General features: G+C 41.9%; 1 protein-coding gene and 1 pseudogene across 3 annotated transcripts in view; both read right to left on the reverse strand.

The window, feature by feature from the left end:
• AKAP12 (A-kinase anchoring protein 12) overlaps positions 1–26,374 on the reverse strand; it is a 125,231-nt gene that overhangs the window by 9,700 nt on the left and 89,157 nt on the right. For 2 of the 3 annotated variants that reach the window (XM_034765421.1, XM_034765424.1), the window contains one exon: positions 1,944–8,265. In XM_034765421.1, coding sequence (XP_034621312.1) covers positions 1,952–8,265 — 6,314 coding nt within the window. In that variant the 3' untranslated portion in view covers positions 1,944–1,951. The remainder of the gene's footprint in view (positions 1–1,943; positions 8,266–26,374) is intronic. The other variant, XM_034765422.1, reaches the window with a different exon arrangement.
• On the reverse strand, positions 13,281–13,440 carry LOC117875674 (annotated as a pseudogene).

Consider the following 26,374-nt stretch of genomic DNA (forward strand, 5'->3'; position numbering starts at 1 on the left):
GACTTAACACTTGGTAAAGCATCCCCATCCTTTCATGTATTTATACCTGCTCCTGTATCTTTTACTTCATACATCTGATGAAGTGGGTTCTAGCCCATGAAAGCTTATCCCCAAATAAATCTGCTAGTCTCTAAGGTGCCACAAGGACTCCTGTTTTTTTTTTTTTGCTTATGCAGACTAACACGGCTACCACTGAAACCCATACCGTTGTTCACTCCCAGCTTCTGGCAATCAGAGACAAGGGACACCCTGACCATCTTGGCTAATAGTCATTGATGGACCTATCCTCCATGAACTAATCGAATTCTTTTTGGAACCCCATTATAGTTTTGCCCTTCACTACATCCCCTGGAAATGAGTTCCACAGGTTGACTGTCCATTCTATGAAGAAGTATTTCCTTTTGTTTTAAACCTGCTGCCTATTAATTTCATTGGGTGACCCATTTATTTATTTATTTATTATTATGTAAGGAGTAAACAATGCTTCCTTATTCACTTCCACATCATTCACAATTTTCTAGACCTCTATCATATTCCCCCCTTAGTCATCTCTTTTCCAAGCTGAAAAGGCCCAGTCTTTTTAATCTCTCCACATATGGAAGCTTGATCATTTTTGTTGCCCTTCTCTGTACCTTTTAAAATTCTAATAAACCTTTTTTGAGATGTGGTGACCACAACTGCACGCAGTTATTCAAGGTGTGGGCGTACCATGGAAATATATAGTGGCGCAATGATATTGTGTGTCTTATTAGCTATCCCTTTGCTAATGGTTCCTAACATTGTTAGCTTTTTTCACTGCCGCTGCACATTGAATGGATGTTTTCAGAGAACTATCCACAATAACTCCAAGATCTCTTTCTTGAGTGCTAACGGCTGATTTAGATCCCATCATTTTGTAAGTATAGTTGGGATTATGTTTTCCAATATGCATTACTTTGCATTTATCAACATTAAATTTTATCTGCCAATTGGTTGCCCAGTCACCCAAGTCTGCCCAGTCTGAGATCCTTTTGTCTGCTTTGGATTTAACGATCTTGAGTAATTTTGTACCATCTGCAAATCTTGCCACCTCATTGTTTACCCCTTTTCCCAGATCTATGAATATGTTGAACAGCACTGGATCCAGTATAGATCCCTCCATTCTGAAAACTGACCATTTATTTCTACCCTTTGTTTTCTTTTAGCTAGTTACTGATCCACAAGAGGACCTTCCCTCTTATCCCATGACTGCTTACTCTGCCTAAGAACCTTGGTGAGAGACCATGTCAAAGGCTTTCTGAAAGTCCAAGTACACTGTATCCACTGAATCACCCTTCTCCAAAGAATTCTAATAAAGATTGGGGAGATATGCTTTCCCTTTACAAAAGCAGTGTTGACCCTTCCCCGACAGATTGGGAAACACTGACATAAATGAACACAAACTTGGGGTGCTGCTTGTGCAGGGAAAGCCCGTAGCGGGCCGGGCCGGTTTGTTTACTTGCCACGTCCGCAGGTCCGGCCGATCGCGGCTCCCACTGGCCGCAGATCGCTGCTCCAGGCCAATGGGAGCTGCTGGAAGCGGCACAGGCCGAGGGATGTACTGGTCGCCGCTTCCAGCAGCTCCCATTGGCCTGGAGCAGCGAACCGCGGCCAGTGGGAGCCGCGATCGGCCGGACCTGCGGACATGGCAAGTAAACAAACCGGCCCGGCCTGCCAGGGGCTTTCCCTACACAAGCGGCATCCCAAGTTTGGGAAACACTGATCTAAGTGTCTGGTAATTCAATATGGGTCTAGTGGTCTCAAGTTAGGCAAAATAATTTGAAAATTTGGTCCCTGGGTTGCAATCCTGAGGAGGTCTTTGATGCGTGCAAAAGGCACTACACAGTATCAAATCAGTAACAATGAAAAAATGAAAAGTTTCTGAATAATGCTACCAAGAAATAAGTAATGAAAATGCTTCTTACATTGGGCCTCAAGATTTGGTGAGCTCTGACTTTGATTGTGGACTCCCACAAGATGCATATTCTTGATTATTTACATCTTCCTCTGTGTGTCTCTTCATGTCTTCCACTGGTTGGCTATGTTTGTCTTCCTTCCTTTCTAGGTGTGTTTGCTGAACCATATACTTCTCTTGGGTGGCCACAGTCTGCCCCGCTTCTTTTTCCTTTAGCTTTGGTTGGTCTGTTCTTGTCTCTTTGGATAAGTCTTCTGAAACACTCATATCTATCGCTGATTTTTGAGCCCCTAAACTTTCACTTGAAACATCTTCAGGGACAGCTACAGTCTTTCCTGAATCCTGAATTTCTCCCTCTTTTGACATATCAGAAGTTAATGGCACATCTTCTGTTTGTTCTAGAGTAGCTTGTTTCTCTGCAGACTGAGTTACAATAGTATGTTTGACTGTACTTGGTTGCTGGAACTCTCGTTCTTTACCCTCTGTTGTCTTTTCACCTTTTACAAGAAGCTGCTGATGAGCCTGTACGCTTTCCTGAACTTCAGCTGTATTTATACCATTTTGACTTCCATCTGTTGATTCAATCTGCTGCTTTGATTCAGATGCCATGCACACAGCAGCTGGCTCTTCTGTTCTTTCAAGTTTTTCAACGACAGTCTGAATGATCTTTAATACAATTTTTGTACTCTGAGATTCTATAGTGACAGACTGAACATCTTTTACGAATTCTACGTGGGTTAGAGATGGGCTTTTATCTTGAGAAACTATTTTTTCCCCAGCTTCTTCCCTACACTCTGGCTTCTGTTGCTCCTTCCCCTGGGTTGCGTCATCCATGTAATCTTTGTGGACCAAATCAGGTTGTGTACAGCTTGTTGCTTCCTCAGTCATTCCATCCACCATTGCAGCGGTCATCTCTGATACTGACAGTGTTGCAGTTTCTTCACTCCTACTGTCTGCAGCCTCAACTCCTGAATGAGCAATGGTAATATCTTGGACTAGTTCAGAAAATAGTTTTTCAGGCACTGCTGCTAAAGACTCTAAAGTTTCAGCTGAGGTTTCCATAGATGTTACAGTTTCTGCAATGATTTGTTCTTCAACTGCTGCAGCTGTTACAGGCACATATGCTTTTTGAGCCTCAGAGCTTTCAATAGTAGGAATGGGTGAGCCAGTATCTTCCAGCTGCATAGCTAAAATCTCTTGCTGCACTGGAGTTGAATAAAGTTTATCACCGCTTGCAAGTTCCAATTTTCCAGGTTCAAACAAATCTTTTTCCACTTCCGTCATCAGCTCAAACTTGGTTTCCTCTTGCTGATTGTCATTTGAACTTGTCACAGTCAATAGAAGTGTTTGTTTTGCTTCCATGGGCTCCTCTTCATCTCCCTTTCCATACACAGGCAGTTCTTTAGGACGTATGTCACTCTGTAGAGGGGCCCCATTTACAACTGCCCCCGGGTATTCTGATTCTAAGTTAGATGGCGCATCTTCTACATCATTCTGCATGGGAGCCTCAGCTGCAACCGCTTCAGTGCGTTCTGATTCTAAGGTAAACACAGCATCTTCTACCTCTCTCTTCACAGGTGCCTCAGTTACCCCACTCTGCATGGCGTCCCCAGTTACAACTGCCTCTGGACATTTTGATTCTAAGGAAAGCAGGGCATCTTCCATCTCACTTTGCATAGGGATCTCAGTTCCCTCACTCTTCATGGCGGTCTCCATTGCAGTGATTTCTGTGCATTTTGATTTGAAGGTAAGCCTGGAATCGTCTACCTCATTCTGCACTGTGGCCTCCTCAGTTACCTCACTCTGCACAGTGACCTCAGCAGCAATTGCTTCTGTGCATTCCGATTCCAAGAGAAGCACGACATCTTGCACCTCAGTTTGCCTGGGAGCCTCAGTTGCAAGTGCTTCTGTGCATTCTTTTTCCACAATACACGCAGCATCTTCCACCCCACTCTGCACAGCGGCCTCAGTCACATCACTCTGCATTGGAGCCTTAGATGAAACTGTTTCAGTGCATTCTGCTTCTAAGATAAGCACGGCATCTTCCACCTCTTTCTTCACAGGAGCCTCAGTTACCTCAGTCTGCATCAACCCCTCAGTAGCAATTCCTTCCACCTCACTCTGCACGGTGGCCTCAGTCACCTCACTCTGCACGGTGGCCTCAGTGCCCTTTGATTCCAAGGTAAGCATAGCATCTTCCACCCCACTCTGCACAGCGGCCTCAGTCACATCACTCTGCATTGGAGCCTTAGATGAAACTGCTTCAGTGCATTCTGATTCTAAAATAAGCACGGCATCTTCCACCTCTTTCTTCTCAGGAACCTCAGTTACCCCACTCTGCCCAGGGGCCTCATCTACAAGTGCTTCTGTACATCTTGGTTCTAAGGCCTCCCTGGCATGTTCCCTTTCACTCTGCACTGGGATGTCAGTCCCCTGACTCTGTATGGGGGACTGAGCTGCAGTTGCTTCTGTACGTTTTGATTCCAAAGAGAGCATGGCATCTTCTGTCTCACTCTGCAAAGGGGCTTCTGTTACAGTTACTTTCATGCATTTTGATTCTAAGTTAGGCACCATGTCCACCACTTGCTTAAATTCCTGGGACAGCTCAAGCTTTGCTTCATGTGTTTCACTTTCAGATCCATCCACTTCTGGAGCACCTTCATCTGTGATTTCACCTGGAATTATTACTTCTAAATTCACTTTGGCCTCTCCAGTTGAAATTTCTTGTTGTTTTACTACTGTAACATACTCAGCTTTCACTTCATGCTCTGCCTTGGTAGTTATTGTGACACTACTGTAACATTCCTCCTCTTTCAATTTACATTTCTCTAGAATCCTTTCTACTTCAGACGTTTCTTCATGTCTTTCTATAAATGCTTGTTCAGTTTCTTGCCATTGACTTTCATCTGCCAATCTATCCAGACTTTTAGCTTCTTCTATGTGTTCCTTCATCACTGCACACTTTTCACTCATCTCTGATACTTCCTGTAGAACGCTTTCGTCAGCTTCATTTTTGCCTCGAACCGTTCCTGCACTTTCTATGTGTTGAATGTCAGCCTCTTCAGGTTCTTCTTTCTTTAAGGACTGTTCAACCAACTCAGTTTCTTTGCATAGGACTGTAACTTCATCTTTCATTTCAGATCCAATTTTCTGCACTGACTGAATTATGACTCCAGTCACAGTTCTTTCACTAATCATCTGTACTTCATCTGATAGCTTCACTCTTTCTACAACTTCCTCAAGAATTTCCTGTGTTTGTTTATTTAATTCTTCTAAATTTTGCTCAGTCCCTTCTATCTCCTGCACAGGTGTAACTTCTTCTGTAGTATCTGGGGATTCAGTTAACTGTGACACTGCAGAAACCATCTCAGTCGTCTCCTCTGCAAGGGACACTTCTGTTGCTTCTTCACCACAGGAAACTTCTGTTGCCTCTTCCAGTGCTGTCAATGCTTCTGAGGTTAACTCCAGCTCACTTACTATAGTATCATCACTAATGTCCTTTCTCAACTCTGGCAAAGTTTTAGAAACCACCACTGTCTTTTCTACAACAACTTCAGTTTCAAATATCTGCTCAGTTTGTTTTTCATCATCTTTTTCCTGTTCAATGGACTCTGTCACAGTAGCAGATATCCAAGATGGTGACCTTTCTTCAATACTGGTAACTGCTCTCTCCCCCTCTACAACAGTCACAGTAACTGCATGAACCAGTCCTTCATTAAATTGCTCAATAATTAAGGTATCTTCTAATTTTTCAGCTCTCTTTTCATCTAAAGTTTCTTCCCTTATTGCCTCAGTTTGTGTTGCTTGTTGGGCCTCAATTTTCTCTTGTTCAGCTGCTTCATACTCAGATAAAGGAACAACAGCTGGAACATCAGAATCTTCTTCATTGGTTTCTGTCATCTCTTCTCCAGCTTCCTCAACACAAGCTTGTTCTGGCTTCCCATCTGACTTTTTCTTCCGACGACCAGGTATTAATTTTTTAAATGAAACCCATGTTTCTTCTTTTCCAGGTTCACCATCTGAAGTAGAATGTTCTATGCTGGAAACTAACACAGATTCTTCAGTTCTCTCTTCCATTTTGGTTTTGGATTTTCTTCTTGGAGTGACTAATCTTTTAAATGATTCCCAGGTTGAAACACCCTCTCCTTCAGATGGACTTCCAGCTTGTTCTGGTGAGGAACTTCCTTGTCCTTGATCACTTTCTTGGGAACTAGTTAGGATCGTGTCTGGTGCAGTTTCTTTGCTTTGGCCAACTTCATCTATTTTTTGGCCTTCTTGAGCAAGCCTCTGTCCTACTTCCTCATCAGAAGAGGAGGATTTCCTAGCTCTTTTCTTAGAGGAACCTACACAAATTAAGGCTTCCCATGATACAGAAGTATCAACCTTTCGTTTTGGCTCTTCTGTGCTTTTTTCTAGCTTCTGCTCCTCACCATTTACTTTAGTTTCTTCCTGATTTTCAGAGACTGCACTTTCAGTAGAAGACAAGGTAGCACTCTTTGCCTTATCAATTTCCTCTTCTTTGTCACTTTCAGAAGGCCTTCTGACACGTTTCTTGGGAGTCACCATCTTTTTAAACGATGCCCAAGGAGTTACACACTCTCTTTTCCTCTCTACATCTGAAATTACTCCTTCTTCGGTTTCAGTGACACGTGTTGCATCTATGGCTTTCTCCACAGAAGGAGGCTCTGTTGATTCTTCAGGTGAAGAGGCAGAGCTCTCTGCCTTCTGTTCTTCTGGACTTTCTGGGGAATCAGCTAAATGTTGAATTTGTTCTACTTGTTCCCCTGGCTTAGTTTCTTCTCTCTTTCCTTTATGCTTCTTTCCAGAAAGCTTCTTTAAGCCAGTTCCTGTAAAAAGTTTCTTTAAGGGGCTGCCTTGCACTTTGGCTCGCTCTTGTGATGACAACAGTTCAACCTCAGTCGTGATGCCTTCTGGAGGCTTACATGCTGCTGCATCTTCAGGGCTTGATTCTGTTTGCTTGATGTGGTCATCTACTACTATGCATACTGTTTCTTTGGCCTTTAGTTGTTCCTCAGTGGGTTGAATTCTTTGTAGCTCACCATCTCCTTCAACTGATTGTTCAGAAGCTGAGGAGAGCATTTGTTCTATCTCATTTGTTTTAACCTCTTTCGCCACTGTAGTGCTAACATGAACTTCTTCCTCTGTCTCTAACTTTTCATCAAAGATTTCAGTTGCCAGTGGAGCTTTTGGTTCAGGTTTCTCAATGTTTTCATCAAACACTTCTGTTGTCATTGGAGCTACAGGTTCAGGTTCAGGTTCTTCTTTAGATTTGCCTTTAGATTTTTCTAATTTTTCACCAAATATTTCCATGGTCGTGGGAGCTGGTAGTTCAGATTTCTCTTCAAAGTGTATTTCAGGTTTTGCTTCTAAGGATATTTTACATTCTTTCACTGGTTTTGGTTTTTCTTCAGGGGGTAGGTCTACTTTTTCTTCAAAGGACACTTCAGATTCCTTGTTTACACTTTCAACGGTCTCTTGTGGAAGTGGCTGTTCAGAAGGAATAATAACTTCCTCCTTCAAACTTGCTTCTACTTGGATCTCTGCCACTTCCCTTTCTTGCTCTTCCTTTTCTTTCTCAGTTTTCTCCTTCTCACGTGCTTCTACTGGGATCTCTGCCACTTCCCTTTCTCGCTCTTCCTTTTCTTTCTCAGGAGTCTGCTGCTCATCTTCTTTAGGCTTCCTAAAACTTGTCTTTTTCCTAAACCCAGCCCAACCCTGAGTAAAGAATTTTCTTAGTGGTGATGCAGTTTCATTAACTAATCCATTTGTTGGAGACTCTGGTGACTTGCTAGGTTCTTTTTTTCCTTCTGCCTCTTCATTTCCTTCAGCTTCCTCACTTGGGCTTTCTGCTACCTTTTCAGGAAGAGATTCATCTTTCCTTTCCTCTCTCTTTGGTTCTTCTTCAATCTTTTCTGCAGGATGGGTCACTTCACTTTCTGTTGCTTCCTCCACCATTTCCAGCTTGACTTCTTTATGATCTCCAGCTCCATTTTCTGCCACTTCTGCTTCCTCTTTTTTTACAGTCAGTAGCTGAACAGGTTCAGACTTTTCAGTCTTATCTTTTTTAACAGTAAACTTGAAACCAACAAATTTAAAAACCTTTTTAAATCCAACATCATTAGACTGAGATTCACTGGGCTGTTCTAGCTCTTCTACTTTTTCTTCTTCTGATGGCAACTGTTCATTAGCTTCTTGAACATCCTTCTGTCCGTCTTCCACATGATCCTTATCGGTTGATTCTGGTAGCATGGCTTCCATATTTTCAGCTAGCTCTTCTTTTACAGTCACATTCGCAGGTTCTCTTTGTCCAACTGTTAAAAAAAAAAAAAAAAAAAAAAAAAGTAAAAATCAGATAGAAACAAATTAGATTTACCATCTTAATTCTCTAAATTATGTATTAAAATCGCTCAAAAGATAATACATACTTCAACTTTTAATACAGATATGAATTTACATTTTAATGTGATCTTGTAAAATATAAATTCCAGTAGTATGGTGGCACCTCTGAGGTCTGCTAATTAAGGGTTTATCAGCAGTTATTATAAACCTAGTTTCCCCTCATTTGTAAGAGGTGAAGAAAATCATATCTGGATTGGTCTTGTGCTTGACAGAAGGCTCATTCAGAACATTCTAGGCTCACTCTCATTCTTTCTGGGCAAGCAAAGTTCAGGAGTTTAAAACAAGTTCAATACTCAGGTTTTGTTTGGGTAACAGCTGTTCACTTCAGTAATGCCTCTACTTAGAAGATACATATGACATTAGTATTTTTTTCTGAAGCAGATGCTCAACCTCCTTCCCAGTTAGGAGAAGAGCATAGCATCAAGAATGAAAGCACCAATCCTGCAAACTCACCCTGAGATCTTCAAATCAAACTGGGTTCTTTCCTTTTCCACACATCGCCAATATTTAAATGTTCTGACGGCTAGATCTTATCTACTCACCAGTGCAACAGCTTATCAAATCAGTGAGGTTGCAGAGGTGTAAAAGAATATAGTTTGGCTTGCAGAATCGAAGCTGGTGAAGATACATGAGAAGGCAAGAACCCAGTTTTAATCTCAGATCCTAGCAGCTTTATCTCTGCTTAACTGCTTCCTGCCCCCATTAGACAGAGGAGTGCCCCAGTGAAGGCAGAGGACATCTGATTAAAAAAAAAGTACAATAGTGTGGGGAGGGAAGGAAAAGAGAACAAGTACACTCCATCTGGTCTGTATTATGCACTCGATGTAATGCATGTCCTCTGGTGCAGTGGTGCTGGTTATAGTATTGAATGGAGGATAGGGATAGCCCAGGATCTTCCTGTTCCCTACCACTCTCAGGTCCATGCGCAGGAGTGGGAGTACAAGCCCCAAGGAAGCTAGTCATTCCATCTCCCTCCCTGTGCAAGTATGGTAGAATGCAAGGGAATGCGGTGTCTTCCGCCCTCTTATTCCCCTGCACTGCCACACAAACAAATCACAATTTAGCTCTAAATAAAAATACAACTAAAATGTTTATTTTCCCCTCCACAAGAGATTTTCCAGAGCCTTATAATTAACAAAAAAAAAAAAAGTAAGATTTTCAAACAAACATTTTAGGTTAGTTTCTACTTACAATGGACCTTTCTGCACCACATGCTGACACCTGCTTCTGTGCATGTCAGTCTCTGAGTCCCCCTTCCTGCTTTCCTACAGATCATCAAAGAGGGCAAATCTCATTACAGCTTTCCTGCTAAGAGCATTTGGCCTGTAGGTGGAGACAGTTTAGTTTACGCCTTACATAGTGTACAACCAGAATTCTAATAGGCACTGTAGTCTTTCTGGATGAGTGCCAGGGTTCTTGATTTATATAGTACATTATAATTGTTTTGGCAAAATGTGCAAATGACTGTGTCCTTATTAGTATATTGCCAGTACGGTTAGCAACAACCCAAGGGAGACAGCAGTTGTAAACTTAAATGCAGTGTATGCACTCTAATGTTTAGACCATAAGATTATAATGCTACCTAATGGCCAAATGCACTTAGCAGGAAAACTAAAATGAAACTGGGGGGAGGGGGGACTGGAATGTAAGTAACAGGAAAAGCTCAGAGACTCCAAAACACACACATACACACAAGAAATGAATGCAGGAATGCATTGTGTTCCACTCATAACTACTGACTTATGACAGTTAAAATGATTGAATTCCATATAATCAACATAAGACCTTGTGCTGACCCTGCTGTTGCTAAATGCGAACAATACCAGCTTACAGCTATTTTGCTTTGAAGAAACGCAATCGCACAGAGTAAGTTGCAAACAACAAATGTCAACCCTGGTCCTCCAATCAAATACAGACTGATAGATCCTTGCACCTATGAAGAGCAACTGGCTTCACTGGGGCAGGAGTGTCACAAAGGTTTACCCGTCTGCATCCAATTGTAGGATCGGGGTTATATTGTATAAAACTCACTCAAATAATGAATCTATGAAACTTCCAACAGTTTAACCCTGAGAGAGGGCCTTGGCGCTCATATCCAAGAAGGATCAATGAATTTTGAAGGTATTTTTAAAAAGTGAACTAGCTCAGAATATTTCATAGTAGTAGCATGTTGATATTCTTTGTATTTATTAAGGTAGTTCTGTAATAACTCTCATGAGATGAAAATGAAAATACTATGTAAGAGACAATAAGAGAAGCAAATGTGTTGTATTTATGTGAGCACACAACTATATAAAAGTTAGTCACTGGCAAAGAAAAATTAAAGCAAATATAGAAATAGTTACAAGGAATTCTATTTTTTGAAGAAGTTCATATTTTATTATCTGAATTAACTATACATTTTTGTTTTTAACTTATTTCGTGACTACAGTAGGGTTGCCAATTTTGGCTGGAAGTATTCCTGAGATTTCATAATGACAATCTTTAATTAAATATTAAATCTTTATTTCTGGAGACTCCAGGACAATCCTGGAGGGTTGGCACCCTACACTACAGGAAAAAAAACATCCAAAAACCTGGCAATTAGACCCTTATATTATCTCTGCAGTTTACTGTATACAGAAACTATAGCACTAGGCTAAAGTGAAAAATAAAAAGCACCATATGAACCCATAATCCTAGAAGAATATACTAATTAAGTCAAATATGTAAGTGTTAAATCATAGCTAATCTGGTGGCTCAAGTATAATACTCTATTATTAGGGAGGCCCAAACTGAAGCCTGCTTGTAATGAGATTTAGGAAAGTGTCAGGGACATGAAGAAAGTTCTTAACCTTTAGAGAAGATTTACAGGTAAATTATAATTATCACTCCTAGGATAGTCATTGCTTCTAGCATTTGATTACTGGGAATTTTTCCAGCTGGAATTCTAAAACTGTTAACTGCTAGAAGTGGTAGTTATACAAATTACATTCTTTATTTTTATAGTATGTTGAGAGGGAGGTTTTATTTGCTTGTAGTCTGCCATTGTTTCCACACCCACATTCATTAATTTCTTAAAATAATGTGAAAGGAATAAAATGAAAAAGATATCTGAATGCTAAATGACAAAATCTGACCCTGGAGAAGGTGAGCTGAGTTATCGCATCATAAATAATTTTCTTAGTTGCAGTAGTTAGTTATCTACACTGCTTGTTCTCTGAAGGTAAATTACGTCTGACTCCTGGAAACGCAAAACTTCCAGAAGTTATTTTGTGGAGATTAACTAGAAAAAATGGGCCTTGTATAGTCATTTATACTAGTGTAAAGTGGGTATAAAACAGAATCATGCTGTCTGAGTAAGTATTTTGCACGAGGGGAAATGATTATTCAAGGTGTTGGACACTAGTGTACAGCATACACAAAGAGATGCTAGCTTCAAATTTTTAAACACAATATGACCGCATTGGCATAAGTTGCAAAAACTCCACCACCCCCTAACCTCCCAAATCCATCAAAGCCACCATAGCAACATTTAAATATCTAATAGACAGGACAGTCAGAGCACTCCCAGCTTTACTTGGAAGGGTCAAATTTGGTTTCTTGCTAGGAGATTGAGTTCAAGTAATAATCCTTTCAAGTATGCAGAGAAATCAGCCTAGTGGGGTAAGGCAGATATTCTAGGTAGGAAGCAGGCATTTCTCTTATTCAGCATGCCTTAATATGACCTTGAAGCTATAAGCATGCCAGGGAGCAAAATGAGAGATGCAATTAGACCAATGCTTCAACAGGAGACAGGGAAGTAGTAGTGACTCTGCTCTCCTTCCCACCCACTGGGGCTGCAAGTGACTCAAAGTTTCTCTTTTCCCACCCTCAATCTCCCCTTCAGAGCTGTAACCACTCTTCCCCACTCATTTTGCTTTATTTTCCAACTTTTAAAACACTCTCTTTTCCAATCACCTCCTCAGCTTTAAAAACTAAATTAAATTCAAATTCTGAAGATAGCTTAATTTCTCCACCTTTACAGCAAATGTCAGTTTGCTGGACTTGGTATGGGGGTAGTTCTGGCTCGTCATTACTGTCAGAGAGAGTCAAGACGAAAACTGGTAAGTCTCATAGTTGTCCCAGATATCACTCAAGCTTGGAGATATAGCAGAAGAGCTGGGACTGCCTTGAAACCCTGGACGCATGGTCAGTAGCGTGTACCTCTTCCTGCTCCTCTCAGATATCATCCCAACAATACCTACTTCCTCTCCCCACTTCTACACCATCAGCTACATACTCCTGCTGCTGCAGTAGGGTGAAAGAAAAAAAAAAGTGTTGGTAGACAGTTATTAGAAGTTTGCCATCCCTGACAACAACAAAAAAGTCAATCCCCAAGTCAAACGTAATTTTCTTGAGGTTAGCATGACACTGCACTGGTGTCAAATGGAATAAAAACTGGTTAGATCACTCCTGATCCAGAGGCTGTATGCTGAAGATCTGTTAGAGAAGGTTTGAAAAATTTACCAGACACCTATTACTATGAGAACTCTCTCTGTTAATCAGAGGTAGATGCTAAATTCAAGTACAATGGAAGGGAGAAGTTTCACTGCAAGATTCAGGGGCTACAGATGTGAGGCAGCCAGCCAGCACACTGCTATTGGGAAGTGAAAGGGGCTTGTATTTCTATTAGACTATTGTCCCTGAACCCTGCTAGATGGTCATCATATTTCAGATCTGCATTTGGCTAAACAAAGACCTTGTAAAATTTGAAAATTCACTTCTGCTTAGCTCCTGGGAAAATTTTTCTGTCCCTTCCCCTCTCTAGTCTCTCCTGGCTTGTATGAAAGCGACTGAAAGGTGGGAGAGGAGGAAGCACACCATTACTTTACTGCTGCCTTCCCTGATATGATGATGTGGCTAAGTGAGGGGCATGCAGAAGTTACAGTGGAGTTGCCATCCTCATTTCACAACTAAACTTCCATTAAAAATAAATAAACAAAACAAGTAAGGCCTCCTTTCTCACACCCTCAGCTTCCAAGAGGCAAATGGAAAAGTTTTCAATTAGCAATAATCGCGCCTCGGATTAACCTCATTGGCTACGATACTGCCACTGCTACTTAGACTAGAAGAAACAACTCTTTCCCCCCCCCCCCCCCCATTTAGAGAAAAGGCATGAAAAATCCAAGGGCAGGTCTACACTGACAACACTGCAGCGGTGCAGCTGTGCCACTGTAGTGCTTCAGTGAAGATGCTACTATTCTCCCATCTGCAGAGTTAGGGAGAGCCAGGGTAGGCCCCATGGTGGGCCAGGCTGGTTTGTTCACCTGCCGCGTCCGCAGGTTCGGCAGATCGCGGCTCCTACTGGCCGTGGTTCGCTGTCCCAGGCCAGCGTGGGCTGTGGGAAGCGGCGGTCGGGCCGGGCTGCTTCCCACAGCCCTCATTGGCCTGGAGTGGCAAACTGCAGCCAATATGAGCTGCGATCGGCCGAACCTGTGGACGCTTACCCTGGTGGGCCAAAGGTTGCCGATCCCTGATCTAGAATCTTCTAACAACTGTATCATCCATAACTGTGTCAGCAGTTTTGTTTTGCATTACATTAAATGCATTTCCTGAGCAGAAAAACCTGTAGTAAAGTGATAATCAATGGCCAGTCCCTTAATGCACTTGTCTTCAATCTCCAGCCAGCCCCAGAATAAACTATTGATACATACACAGACTTTCAGAAACTACTAAATTTACACTCATCTGCAATGCAGCACCTTATCTTGCCAACTAGCTTGGCGATTCAAAGTTGTACAGCTTCCATTATATTAACTTTGGGAAGTAAAGTGACTTGATCTAGAAATTACTTAATATCCTTTATTAAGATCATGTAATTCTACCAGATTTGTCAGAATATTGTTAATTAATATTAGGTATCTTGTGTATTTAGATGAATACTTTTGGATTATAACACAAATCTGACATTGAGAGCAGAGGAGAAATTTTTTTGGAGGGTGGGGGGAAATGTTTTCCTCCCTCCCCAACACCTTGTTTTGGGAATTCAGTGCTGGTGACAGGTGATGACTTGACATCCCTGAAAGTCCTTTATTTATTCACAGGTCAGGCACAATAAGCATGGCCAATAGCAATGCAAGCTAGCCTTGTTACTGTGCTATAACCCACACATGCAGGAACCACTTCTCAGAGTGAGAGGTTTGTTTAGCACTTCCATCCATTAAATCCTTCGTCTTTGATGTTGCCAAATAGCGCCAAATGTTACAGTGATTGTGTAGGGTTACCATCCGTCCGTATTTCCCTGGACGTGTCCGGCTTTTGCGTCTCTAAATAGCCGTCTGGGAGGAATTGGTAACAAGGTTAAAATGTCCGGGGAGGTTTTCTCCCTCCCTCCCTTCCATGCAGAGTGTGCCTGCTGATTGGGCGGCTAGGCCGATTGACCCACTCCCATTGGCCTCCAGCAGCCAGAGCCCTCCCCTGCTCCCCCCTCCCTCTCTGTAGTCCCGTGTAACACACAAACCGACCCACGTGGAGCCAGAATGGTAAGAGGAGTGGGGGGGGAGGGGGGGGAGTCAGGGGAGTGTTGGATGGGTCCCCAGCCTCCACCTGCCATCCCCCCCTCCGTGGGTCCCCCCTCCCTGTCTGCCTCTCCCTTGTCTGCCTGTACTACCAGAGCCAGCAACAACTGCTGTCTGCTGCCCCCGCCCGGGTCCTAGTGCCCCCATCCACTAATGGGAAGACAGACTGCCCTTACCCTGCCCTTCCACCCTAGCCCTGAGCCTCTCCAACACCCCAAACCCCCCAGCCCCAGCCCTCATCCCCACACACCCTAATCCTCTGCTCCATCCCTGAGCCCCCTCCTGCATCATGAACCCCTCATCCCCAGACCCACAGCCCTCACCCCTGCATCCCCTCCTATCCCCAAACTCCCTCCCAATCCCCCTCCCCCTTCCCACACACCCCCTCCTGCCCTCAAACTTCCTCCCAAAGCCTGCACCCCCTCCCTTTGCACCGCCTCTCACCCCCAAACTCCATCCCAGAGCCTGCACCCCTCACCCCCTCCTGCACACCCACTCCCTGCCCCAGCCCGGAGCCTGCACCCAGCACCCAAACTCTATCCCAGAACCTGCACCCCTCCTGCACTCTAATCCCCAGCCCAAGACCTGCACCCCAGACCTCCTCCCCCCACCCAACCCCCTCCTCCCAGAGCCTTAGGCAGGTGGGGTGGGGGGTTCTGGGCACCACCAAAATTTCTACAACCCTGCCACCCATGCGAGTGGATAAGGGTCAGGGCAGTCAGGGGACAGGTAGGGTCCTGGGAGGGGGCAGTTAGGGTAGGGGGTTCTCAGCAGGGGGCAGTCAGGGGACAAGAAGCAGGGGGGGTTGGGGTTCTGAGGGGAGCAGTCAGGGGGTGGGAAGTGGGAGGGAGTGGATGGGGCGGGGCGGGGCTAGGGCGCGGCTTCCCCTCCCCCCCCCCAGTGACCTCTTTTTTGTTTGTGGAAATATGGTAACCCTAGATTGTGGTCATATAGAAGTCTGTTCTCTAGAAGTAAGATTGAGACCACTACACTCATTTCACATAGGCTATCAAACAGCCATCAGATGGCAGCAGCTTTTGGTTACCACCAACCTGGGCTAGATTTGAAAGCCAAGAAATTTTATTCTGAGATGCTTTCTATGACCAATGGAAGTAATTTTCTTAAAGGTTTATTATGCCATCAGTGGAGGAAGGGATTACACTTGTGTTCTCATTAGCATTTACAGGAATTACATACCTGCATGAACTCCCATACATTGACAAAGGAAGAGAGAATTCTATACTTACATGCAAGTTTTGCAATATTCAGTAAAATGAAAGGGTCACCCAGTGCTTAATTTGTAATGAAACAGGTGCTGGGCTCAAGCAATTAGGTGCCGGGACTATGAACTGCCAAGCCTAGATATGCCAAGGCTCAGCCCTGGCAATTCCCGGCACAAAATTAAGCACTGGGATCACCCAATGAAATTATAGGCATCAGGTTTAAAATGAACATAAAAAAAAAAAAAGTACTTCTTCACACAACCCACGGTCAACCTGTGGAACTCATTGCCAGAGGATGCTGTAAAGGCCAAAAGTATAACAGGGTTTAAATAAGAATCAGGTAAGTTCATGGAAGATAGGTCCATCGATGGCTATTAGCCAAAATGGTCAGGGATGCAACCCCATGCTCTGGGTGTCCCTAAACCTCTGACTGCTAGAAGCTGGGACTGGATGACAGGGAATGGGGATCACTCAATAAATTGCCCTGTTCTGTTCACTCCCCCTGAAGCATCTGTCACTGGCCATTGTCAGAAGACAGAATACTGAGCCAGATAGACCATTGGTTTGACTCAGTATGGCCGTTCTTATTTCTTATGTTAAATCAATGCAAATTCTAGTTTTCTTAAAAAACTAGACAAAAAACATCCCCCCCTCCCGACAAATACTTAAAGAGTTTAGACAATCTGCTTTCTTGAGACCACTGCATGACCTAGCTGCATCTCTATCCTTCCCCTTGCTCCCCCCACCCATAAATTTGAGACAGGACCATAGGCTAAGAACCTATGCTACAAGCAGAGGCCACAACAGATATGCCTCCCTAGAGCTGAGCCTAACCCTCTGTTAGACCAAAACCACCTAAACCAGCTCTCCCTCCCAGTAAAGGCAGACTCCCATTTCCATTCCTCTATTTCCCTCCCCCCACCTTTAAGGATGACAAGTAGGTGGTGGTGCTGGTCCTGGTCCTGGTTTGGATGCATCTAGAGATGTTGTTTTGAGGATGGGGCCAGTCTCCTTTGCTGTTGTCTCTTGAGGGCACAAAAGAGCTGAGCGCCACCTACACAGACTGGTTGATCATTTGCACTTCTTGCCTAGAAACAAATTAAACCAAGTCATCTAAAATACAGGTGATTTACCAGACACGATAGATGTTTACCAGACCGGTAATACATTCAGCATCCCAAGCACCCTGGACTAAACTCCTCACTGAAAACAATCCCCTCCAGTAGAAGTTGTGGACCAAATCTCTATGGCAGTGGTTCCCAAAGTTTAACAACCCGTGAACCCCTTTCACTAAAAATGTCAAGTCTCACAAATCCCCTCCTAAAAATGAATGTTTCCAGGGATTTTCTCCTTTACCTGAGTATAAATTATAAAAGTCGTGATCTTGGAAATATAAAATGTGTTTTATCACATGCTTATTACACACTATTAATTATTTATCATTACAGTATTTTTATTACATTATGAAAACAGCAACACTCTTCCAAGAACTCACTTTCATAGCTTGTATCAATTTGAATAAGCCTGTTATAAGACAAGGCTCCTATGTTTCATCAAGGAGTAGATGTGAAACAGCACGAAGGCATTTAAGAAGCCAACTCAAAGAGTTCCTCCTACACAAGCATTCAGGTCTTGACCAGTCCAGGCAAACAGCGCACGTTACAACAATGCTCAAACTAGTTCTTCATAATAATTTTAAAAACAATACTAGCTGCTTATTTATTTTAAAAACAGCAAAAAATATCCAGCTCCCTTTCCATTTCTTATAAGGAGTTTTGAAGTTGAAATCTCCTCAGTGTGACAGATATGCTTGCTTTGATCCTCTTAGCTCTTGGAAGTCCAGAGGCTCCAAGCTGCTGGCCCCGTGCTGCCCGGGCTATGGACAGCTCTGTCCGCCATTAGGGAATTTTTTCCCCCCAAGAATCCCCTATAACACTTCATGAACCCCAGTTTGGGAACCACTGTTCTATGGCATTGTCTTCACTACGGACTGATTCATTGGGACTCTGAAACAACCTTGAGCTAAAACTTGGGATGAGGTCCAAGAGTTACCCTGTCCTTATGAAACTGTATAAAGAAGACCTGTCCTGAGGACCTGAATCTCCTCTACCCTTTCAGCTGATGTAACGGCTGAAAGGAAAGGCAGTCTTCATTGATAAGTGGTACAGGGAACAGGCCTCTACGGATTCAAACAGAAGACCCAGCAACCAATAGTGTTGTCCCAAGAGGAAGGGAGCTCCTCAATGGGGACAAAAAACATAAATGGGGTAATTCAGGAATCTTGCAACTGTCGGGTGAGAAAACAGGGTGGATTGAGGGGCGATGTGCAGATATTGCAGCTCATGGATCCTTAAGGAACTGTTGAGAATTCCAGATTATTTCAGTCCTAGAAAACAGTCCAATACTCCTAAAATAGGTGATGTTAAGGGAGAAATCTGGTACTGAGATGTCCAAATAAGAAACCTCTTCTTTAGCTTTATAACTAAGTCTGGTTGAAAGTTTCCTGCGCTAGAGCGGAATGTTCTGAACCTTAGCTGAACAGCTTTTCTTTCAGTGAAATAAAGCTGCAGCTGGGTGCAGGATCTGATCATTGTTCTGCAGAGCCAATAGGAAGATGGGGGTGGCTGTGTTGAAAGATTCATCACATAAGAATACCAGAACTGGGTGAATACCAGAGTATTCATCACATCGGATTACCAGATCTGACTGGCCCATGCTGGGACTATCATAATCATCAGTCCTACATCTTGCCTCAGTTTCCTCAATACCATTGGTATCACAGGAATCACTGGAAAGGCATACATACCTCCCAGTATCCAGGGATGATCTAGACCTAAACTCACTCTGGAACAAAACATCTCACACTTATTGTTTGGGTCAGTGGCAAACAAGTTATTTCTGAGAATCCCCTGCCATTGGAAAGGTTTTAAGAGGTTTATAAGCCTTGGAATAAATAAAGTCATGTGGCTAGTGACATCACTTTTCCAGATGCTAGGGACAATGACCTGCGCCTGGGCTCATCTTCAGGTGCTCCTTTTAGACATCAATACTAATGTTGTGACAGACATTGCCTATAGGTGGATGTGGCCCGGGAACTGAGTGGTATCACGGCAAACTGGGACACTACCGAAGACTGACTCAGTATCTGAGGACTGACTGTAGCTCTCAGAGACTGAGGAGGCCTGCATTGATTAATCTAGGACGAATTTTCAGATATGTTTCCCTCACTCTCTATTTGGAGAAAGAAAGACAGATGGAACACTGCCCCAGGATATCTCCAAGACAAAGCAAGCACCAGATATGCCCATCATTAACGGGCATCAAAGCATCACATGAAGGATAGGTATTAAATCCCAGCGAAACCCTGTAAGAGAGGGCTGTGGAGATCTAGAACAACAGAAATTTTATATTACATATAAAAACAGATATTAAAGAAAGCTACACTAAATATTATATACAAGGCTAAGGGGAAAAAATTGCAGTGTGCAAAATAAGTGGACGTGGTAAGTAACTGAGAGATAGTTGGGTCCACTCTGCCATTTATGCATGTGTGTAAGGGGGTGCATGAGGATACCTGGGGCACAGGTGTGACCAATGGACACTGCTGGCCAAAAGAATTTGACCTCCCAAATCCGTGTACGCAATTACTCCTTCCTCATTATTCTGAGACTTTGTCCAATATTTATAGTCTGAATCTGACTTGGATATTTCTCCTTCATGGTTTTTTTTTCCCCCCCCCCCTTTCTGAAATTGATACATCACCGAGTCCTGGTCTACAAACTTATGGTGGTATAACTAAAATCCACAGTCCTGAGTGATGTAGCTATTTATACCCACCTAACCCCTGGTGTAGACAGCTACTGCATCCCTGGGAGATGGAGTACCTACACTGATGGGAGAACCCCAGGGGTGTGGGTAGCTGTGCCACTGCAGCGCTGTAAGTGTAGACAAGCTCTGAGTATGTGATGCACAAGGTCTTGAAGGGATGGTCAGTGTGAAGCTGCAGACCAGGTGCCAGCTGATACCGGAGCTCCAGGCCAATTCACTTGTGTATTAGTATACAGTAGAAACTCAAGAATTACGAACACCAGAGTTACGAACTGACCAGTCAACCACACACCTCATTTGGAACCGGAAGTGCACAATCAGGCAGCAGCAGGGACAAAATAAATACATACATACAAATGTAGTACAGTACTGTGTTAAACATAAACTACTAAAAAAATAAAGGGAAAGCAGCGTTTTTCTTCGTTATAGTAAAGTGTCAAAGTTGTATTAAGTCTATGCTCAGTTGTAAACTTTGGAAAGAACAACCATAGCGTTTTGTTCAGAGTTACGAACATTTCAGAGTTATGAACAACCTCCATTCCCGAGGTGTTCATAACTCTGAGGTTCTACTGTAGATCAAAATGATTGTTAAATGTATCAGAGTGTATTTGGTATTTAAACTTCATTAAAATTAGTGGGGTGCTATTTGCATTGTTTTCACTTATCTGTATCCTGTTATAATGTAGTAAACATTTACATTGTGGATACCCCTGTAACTAAATAACCCATCAAATGAGAAAAGCCTTGTGGAATGCAAATGAAGAATTGTGAGAGAAAAGAGCTAATTTCAAAGCAAGTGGTCACTGTGCATGTGATGATTGGAGGTCAAAGACTCAAAATGCATTCCTCATTCTCCATCATCGAAAAGCTCATGGAAAAGCCTAGTGTGACGTGTGGTGGCATTGTCATCTTGTTTTCTGTAAGAAGCAGAAGCTAGAGTACCAATTGATCTGGGGTCAGTTGGTCTCTCGGGACTGTAAGCAACCCAGAATGATCCCAGAGTTCACATTTGTTACTGGCTTGGTGAAGTCTAATTATGGAACATTCCACCAGCTTAGGGTGTCCGCCCTGTTTTCTGACAGTCAGCCCTGAGGTAGACACTCAGTTGTCAGCCAACTCCAGACAGCGTGACAGTTAATATCCATCAAACCTGAGATTATATTTATCCACAGTTTGATTATTCATGACATTTAAAGAAAAATGGCTGGAATTCTTTGCAGTTATGGAAAAGATGCCAAATAATTGGAAGTATCCGCTCTTCCATCTGTGAGTGGAAGACAACTCTGCAGGAAATCAAGAGCTTTTTTGGGGGGGAGAAAAAGTATCTTCAAAATGAATATGGCTGCTGGTAATTTTTCAGCTGCCACTTACCTACCTTAACATTTGAGCTCTTCCCTGCCAAAGCAGAAGCAAAGTAATTATGCATGCATACAAAAATGCCACAGTTTAAAGTAGCTAAGTATCAAAATACATATTTCCACATTGAAAACTTTGCCAGCATGCTTCATGACAGGACTCAGATTGCAGCATTGAAACACCAGACAATTACCACATTACTGAAAAGAACAGCAGATGGCAGTACAGCAACATTTTTACAGCTATTCTATAGTTTATCAGGCACATGTGTCTGCCTCTCTTGAAGTTCATGGTATACAAAAATAGGTAATATCAAGATTTAAGTATCATTAATGGTTTGTCAAATTACATTAGCCCTAAGTTAATATCTTAGGCTTTGTTTGTTTCTTTGAGATGCAGGGGAAGATCCTTGAGCAATGAATCTGAAATGACAGATAACATTGTATACAAGAGGACATTAAGGGTGAAATCCTGGCCCCATTTAAATCAATGAGACTTGACGTCAATTATTCTACCAGACCCCTGATATTGTGTAAGAGGTGAAACTAAAAGGATGAGAATGTGCATTCCTTTGCTCTGTAGATCTGACTGGAATGCTAAGAATACACAAAGAAAAATAGATCAAAGTCAAATGGCCACAACTTTGGGACAAGTATTATTCTTCACCAGACATTTGGATAAATGCAGTCATTCTGCAACAGGGCACAAAGGGTAAAATTTTCAAAACTGCCTAAGTCACACTTTCAAAAGTGACTTAAGCTTCTATGTCCCTCTGGAAGAGACTGCATCTTTGTGCATGAACAGTGCATTGTGGATATGATTGGAATACAAACCAACCTAAAAATACATCTACAAGATTCCCAAGTAACGAACTAGGAAGAAAAAGGTAGTATTCATATCCACATTTAATAGCTCAATGACAGACAACTGCTTATTCAACAACTGGACTCTCTAATGGCAATTGTATTTATCTGACAAGTAAAAATCTTCCTTTTAATTATACACACAGGACTGTACAACCTCAGTTGTACAGTCTAACATCCAGTAACATCCTTGCCCCCGTGGAATTTTTAAGTCGTTAAAAGTTCAAACTGAATAATTTGCAAGGGCAGGAATTGGGATAAAACACTTCTAAAAGAATCTGGGATTACTCTCCCTTTGGGAATGTATGTCTTTTGTAGACTTCAGTGCATTCCACAAGCAAAAATATTTATCTGAGAATCCTAGGTAGGAAGGGCTTAGCAATGGTCTTAGTGCAATTAACTTTACCAGACACAGGTAACTCTCTTTCTCTAACCCCCAGTGAAAAATGAGTATCGTGAATAAGTGATTTATTGATTTTTTTTCTGGGTTTTTAAATCTTAAAAAATTAAAGCCATACGATTCACATGCTGAGAGGAAACAAGAAAGAAACCCAAACAATCTATGAAAATCGTTCTTTCATTCATTCTTTGCCCTAGAAAGCATACTTCAGTTAAGTCATTTCCACAAAACTATAGTTTAATGGGAAGCTTGTCACAAAGTATGAGTGGAATTTCCCAAAGGGAAAAGGGTTGGGCCCTTCAAATACGAGGCATGTATCAGATATTTGAAAAATGATTAGTAAAATGAGGGGAAAGCAACCTGTGACAACAGAAGTAATTTAATATTGCTATAGTTTAAGATCTAACAGTTTCTATGTTTCTATGATTAAAACCCTCAATTTCAGGTAGCAAGCAGCAAAATTGTGTGTGTGGGGGGGGAAAATCAGAGAGAGTTGGGTCTTTCTCCTCCTGGGTCTTTCTCCTCCTTTGCCCCAGGACTGGACTTTTAACAGCCCAGCCAGCAATGCTGCCTGGAGCCACCTGGGTCCCTTTTCAACCAGGCATGGAAAACCGGACCTCTGGCAAACCTAGCTGGCCCTTAGTCAACTGATTAAGTTCATGGAGCAAAGGTTATGGGGCTGGGGGGGGGGGAGAATTGCTTGGTAGATGTATACTGCTGGCATTTGAGCTCTGGGACTCTCTGAGCCCAGTGCTTGAGCTACCCTGAGCCCAAACATCTATACAGCAGTTTTTAGCCTAGCAGCCTGATCCCTCTATGCCTAACTCAGCTGACCTGGGCCAGCCATGACCATGCCATGGGTCTTTTATTCCTGTGTAGGTGTACCCAAAGAGGTCAGAAAGCCTCATGCTCTCTCCATCAACCTCTCTAATCTGCAATGCTTGAGGCAACATGCTTGTTCTTTCTCAGACTGAAACCCTGCTTCTCCTTGATGATTTGCAGATCGAAGGAGGAATCAGTAAAGGAGAGGGCATTTGGGGAATGCAGATTGGTACTGGAGGTGCCAGAGGCAGGAAGGGCCAGCAGGAACAAGGATAATAAGTATAGTGATGACTCATTCTAGGCAAGAATCTTGACCTAGACCAGCCTCCTAGAAGCTAGAAATTGTCCCTCAAGGCACAAGGCCTCCTAATGGCTCTTCTTAACCCTTGCGAAGTGTTGAACCCTAAGAATTAACTATTGTCTCAAAGGGTTAAATTGGTTCTTTAGTTTTTCAAAACTAGAGGTGCAGAAAATATATACAAGTTTACCAGTTTGGGTTCTTTTTTGGTATTCTTAAAACCCAAATACACAGTTTAATTTCAGTTTAACAAGAAACCGGACCAGAATGGGAACTAATCAGTTGCTTTTTCTGTTTTAAAGATGGAGTGCTTGCTGAGTCTGACAGATGCAGGACTGCTGTTCATAAAGGCATTGCTTTATATGCATGGTAATCACTTAAAGTGTTTTTACTTCTCATTTTTTAGTACTATTGTTCATAGCATACTAAGACAATGTCTGTAAAATGCTTTGAAGATAAAAATAGAGCTGTATATTTACTATGAAAGCTACAGATATGTAGTAAGCATTAATGAATAAAATTTCTAAATGTAGTTTGTGGGCTATGTAGTAAGCTTTTTAAAATTACTTGAGCAATTTTATAATAATTAAGAATTTTCAAGGCCATTTGGATTAAATACCTACCCCTAATTTCAATACTTCATTAAATGAAACTTAGAAGAAAATGATGAGTACAAAAAGTGTACATTCAAATAACTTCCATCCTTTAATAATAATAATAATAATAATAAAAAAGGTAAGTCAAATATTTAGGATGAGGGCTAAAACTGTCTTTACCACAAACACCCCGTATACCACACATGTAACAATGTGCTGCTGGAGTGACAAGACATGGGTCATAAGAACATGGGTCATCTCACACAATGCATCAGCTCAGTACTTACCCAGAACTTTACTGCCTAAATCAACCGGTAAGTGTTTTTAATTGAATGGTATAGTCTGACCTCTAATAAAACTGCAAGGGCATTATAGTATTTTATGTGGGCTTTAAGGAGCAAGGATGCTTGATTTTACAAACTTTTATGGTAGCTAGGTGTCCGGAGGATAAGAATTTATTAGCAGCAACATATAACTGAAAAAGTATTGATACAACATTAAGATTTTCATACATATTTCAGTCATTTCCTATCTCATTAAAATCCAATGAACAACATAGAGAATTAATAACCTTTTCTGCATTTATCTTCTATTAAGTTAGCAGATACTGTTGGCAGTTTTTCTTAATTCGTCCTACCATCTCCCTTCCCTTTAGGGGTGAGAATGTATTCCATTTATAGTATTTGGAAGAGAGAAAAAAACATCTCAGGCTGCAACAGTTAAATCTGCAGCATTTCATGTTCTTGCAGTCAACCATGTCAACATCTGGAGCTGGTTGAGTTTTCTCCCCCTAGGATTTGTAGCACAGCCCTGGATTTTTTCCATAAATTCCCTACATTCTAAATCCATCAGATATATGTCATACACACCCAACACCCCTCTTCCAAACTCCACTAGTCATTGAAAGACTCCAAACAAGGTTTTTTGGTCTTAGTTTATTAAATGTTTAAATATTAATGGCCAAATTCTGCTCTTGGTCATATATTGTGATTACTGGGGTATCATGAGTATAAATGAAAGTCTCTGGCTTAAACCCAAGGCATAAAGGATATTAACAGTATTTTGCCTCCATTGTGTCTAGAGTTACAACACATGTGACATGTAAAAACCACCCACTGTTCTGACACTCTCACAACAGCCAGACACAACAGGGCAATTTTAAGAATGAATTTGGATGGACAGATTTCCTTGCTTCTGATAGTTTAATTCACACCTTTTACTATTTACATGTATTTGTTGGACTTGTTTAGCTTTTATTATTAATAGAAGCATGAAAAGAAAATTATGAAAGGAGTCCAAAGTTTATAAGTCTTGTAAAAGCAATAACTCTTGATGGTCTATCATGTCAAAAATATACTTTAAAAAGATGTTTACTTTGCAAAGATTTGTTTGATAGGATAGCTATTTGTAGATATTAGTCAATTTGACTTTTTCTAGCAAGCAAAAGACAAGCCGTGGATTTCAATTTTAATTATGGAAAATTAGAATTAGATATTGTTTTATAACCCCAGGTGTGGGATTTTTTTGGACCTCAGATTTGAGGGTATAGCTTTTAATAATAAATCAGATGATCAGTCAGTTAGCCTTACTAATAAAATAACTTAAAGGAAAGATTTTAGACATGACTTTTTCAAGAGCTATATTAAATTTTAAACTGAAGAGCATAATGTACCGCAGTCTGGAGCACTGCTGATTCTTGACAAGGTATTTTGCAAGTCTTTTCTCTCCTTGCTGACCTTCCAATGGCTATATTTACATCTACACCCTCAAATTACAAATACCTCCTTTTAAAGTCTATACTACATCCGTCACCACTCTTATCCACTCACCTATTTTTGAGCACAGATTTACCTTGCCTAATTGTGGGGAGGGGTTTCATTGTAGATAGCAGTAATTAGCATTTAAAGGAGATTTACACACTGGATTTCACAATGAATACTTGTAATCCATGACCTTTCCAGTGATTTATTTCAGAGATTTAAATACAAATTCATGGTTGACTCCACCTTCAAACCACCTTCGATGCTCCTAGTAGTGTTTAACAAATTGGTAGTCAAGCAGTTGAATGTTGTAATCCCACACTTTTTTTTTTATTT

The sequence above is a fragment of the Trachemys scripta genome, chromosome 3 (assembly GCF_013100865.1).
Source record: "Trachemys scripta elegans isolate TJP31775 chromosome 3, CAS_Tse_1.0, whole genome shotgun sequence".
NCBI lineage: Eukaryota > Metazoa > Chordata > Testudines > Emydidae > Trachemys > Trachemys scripta.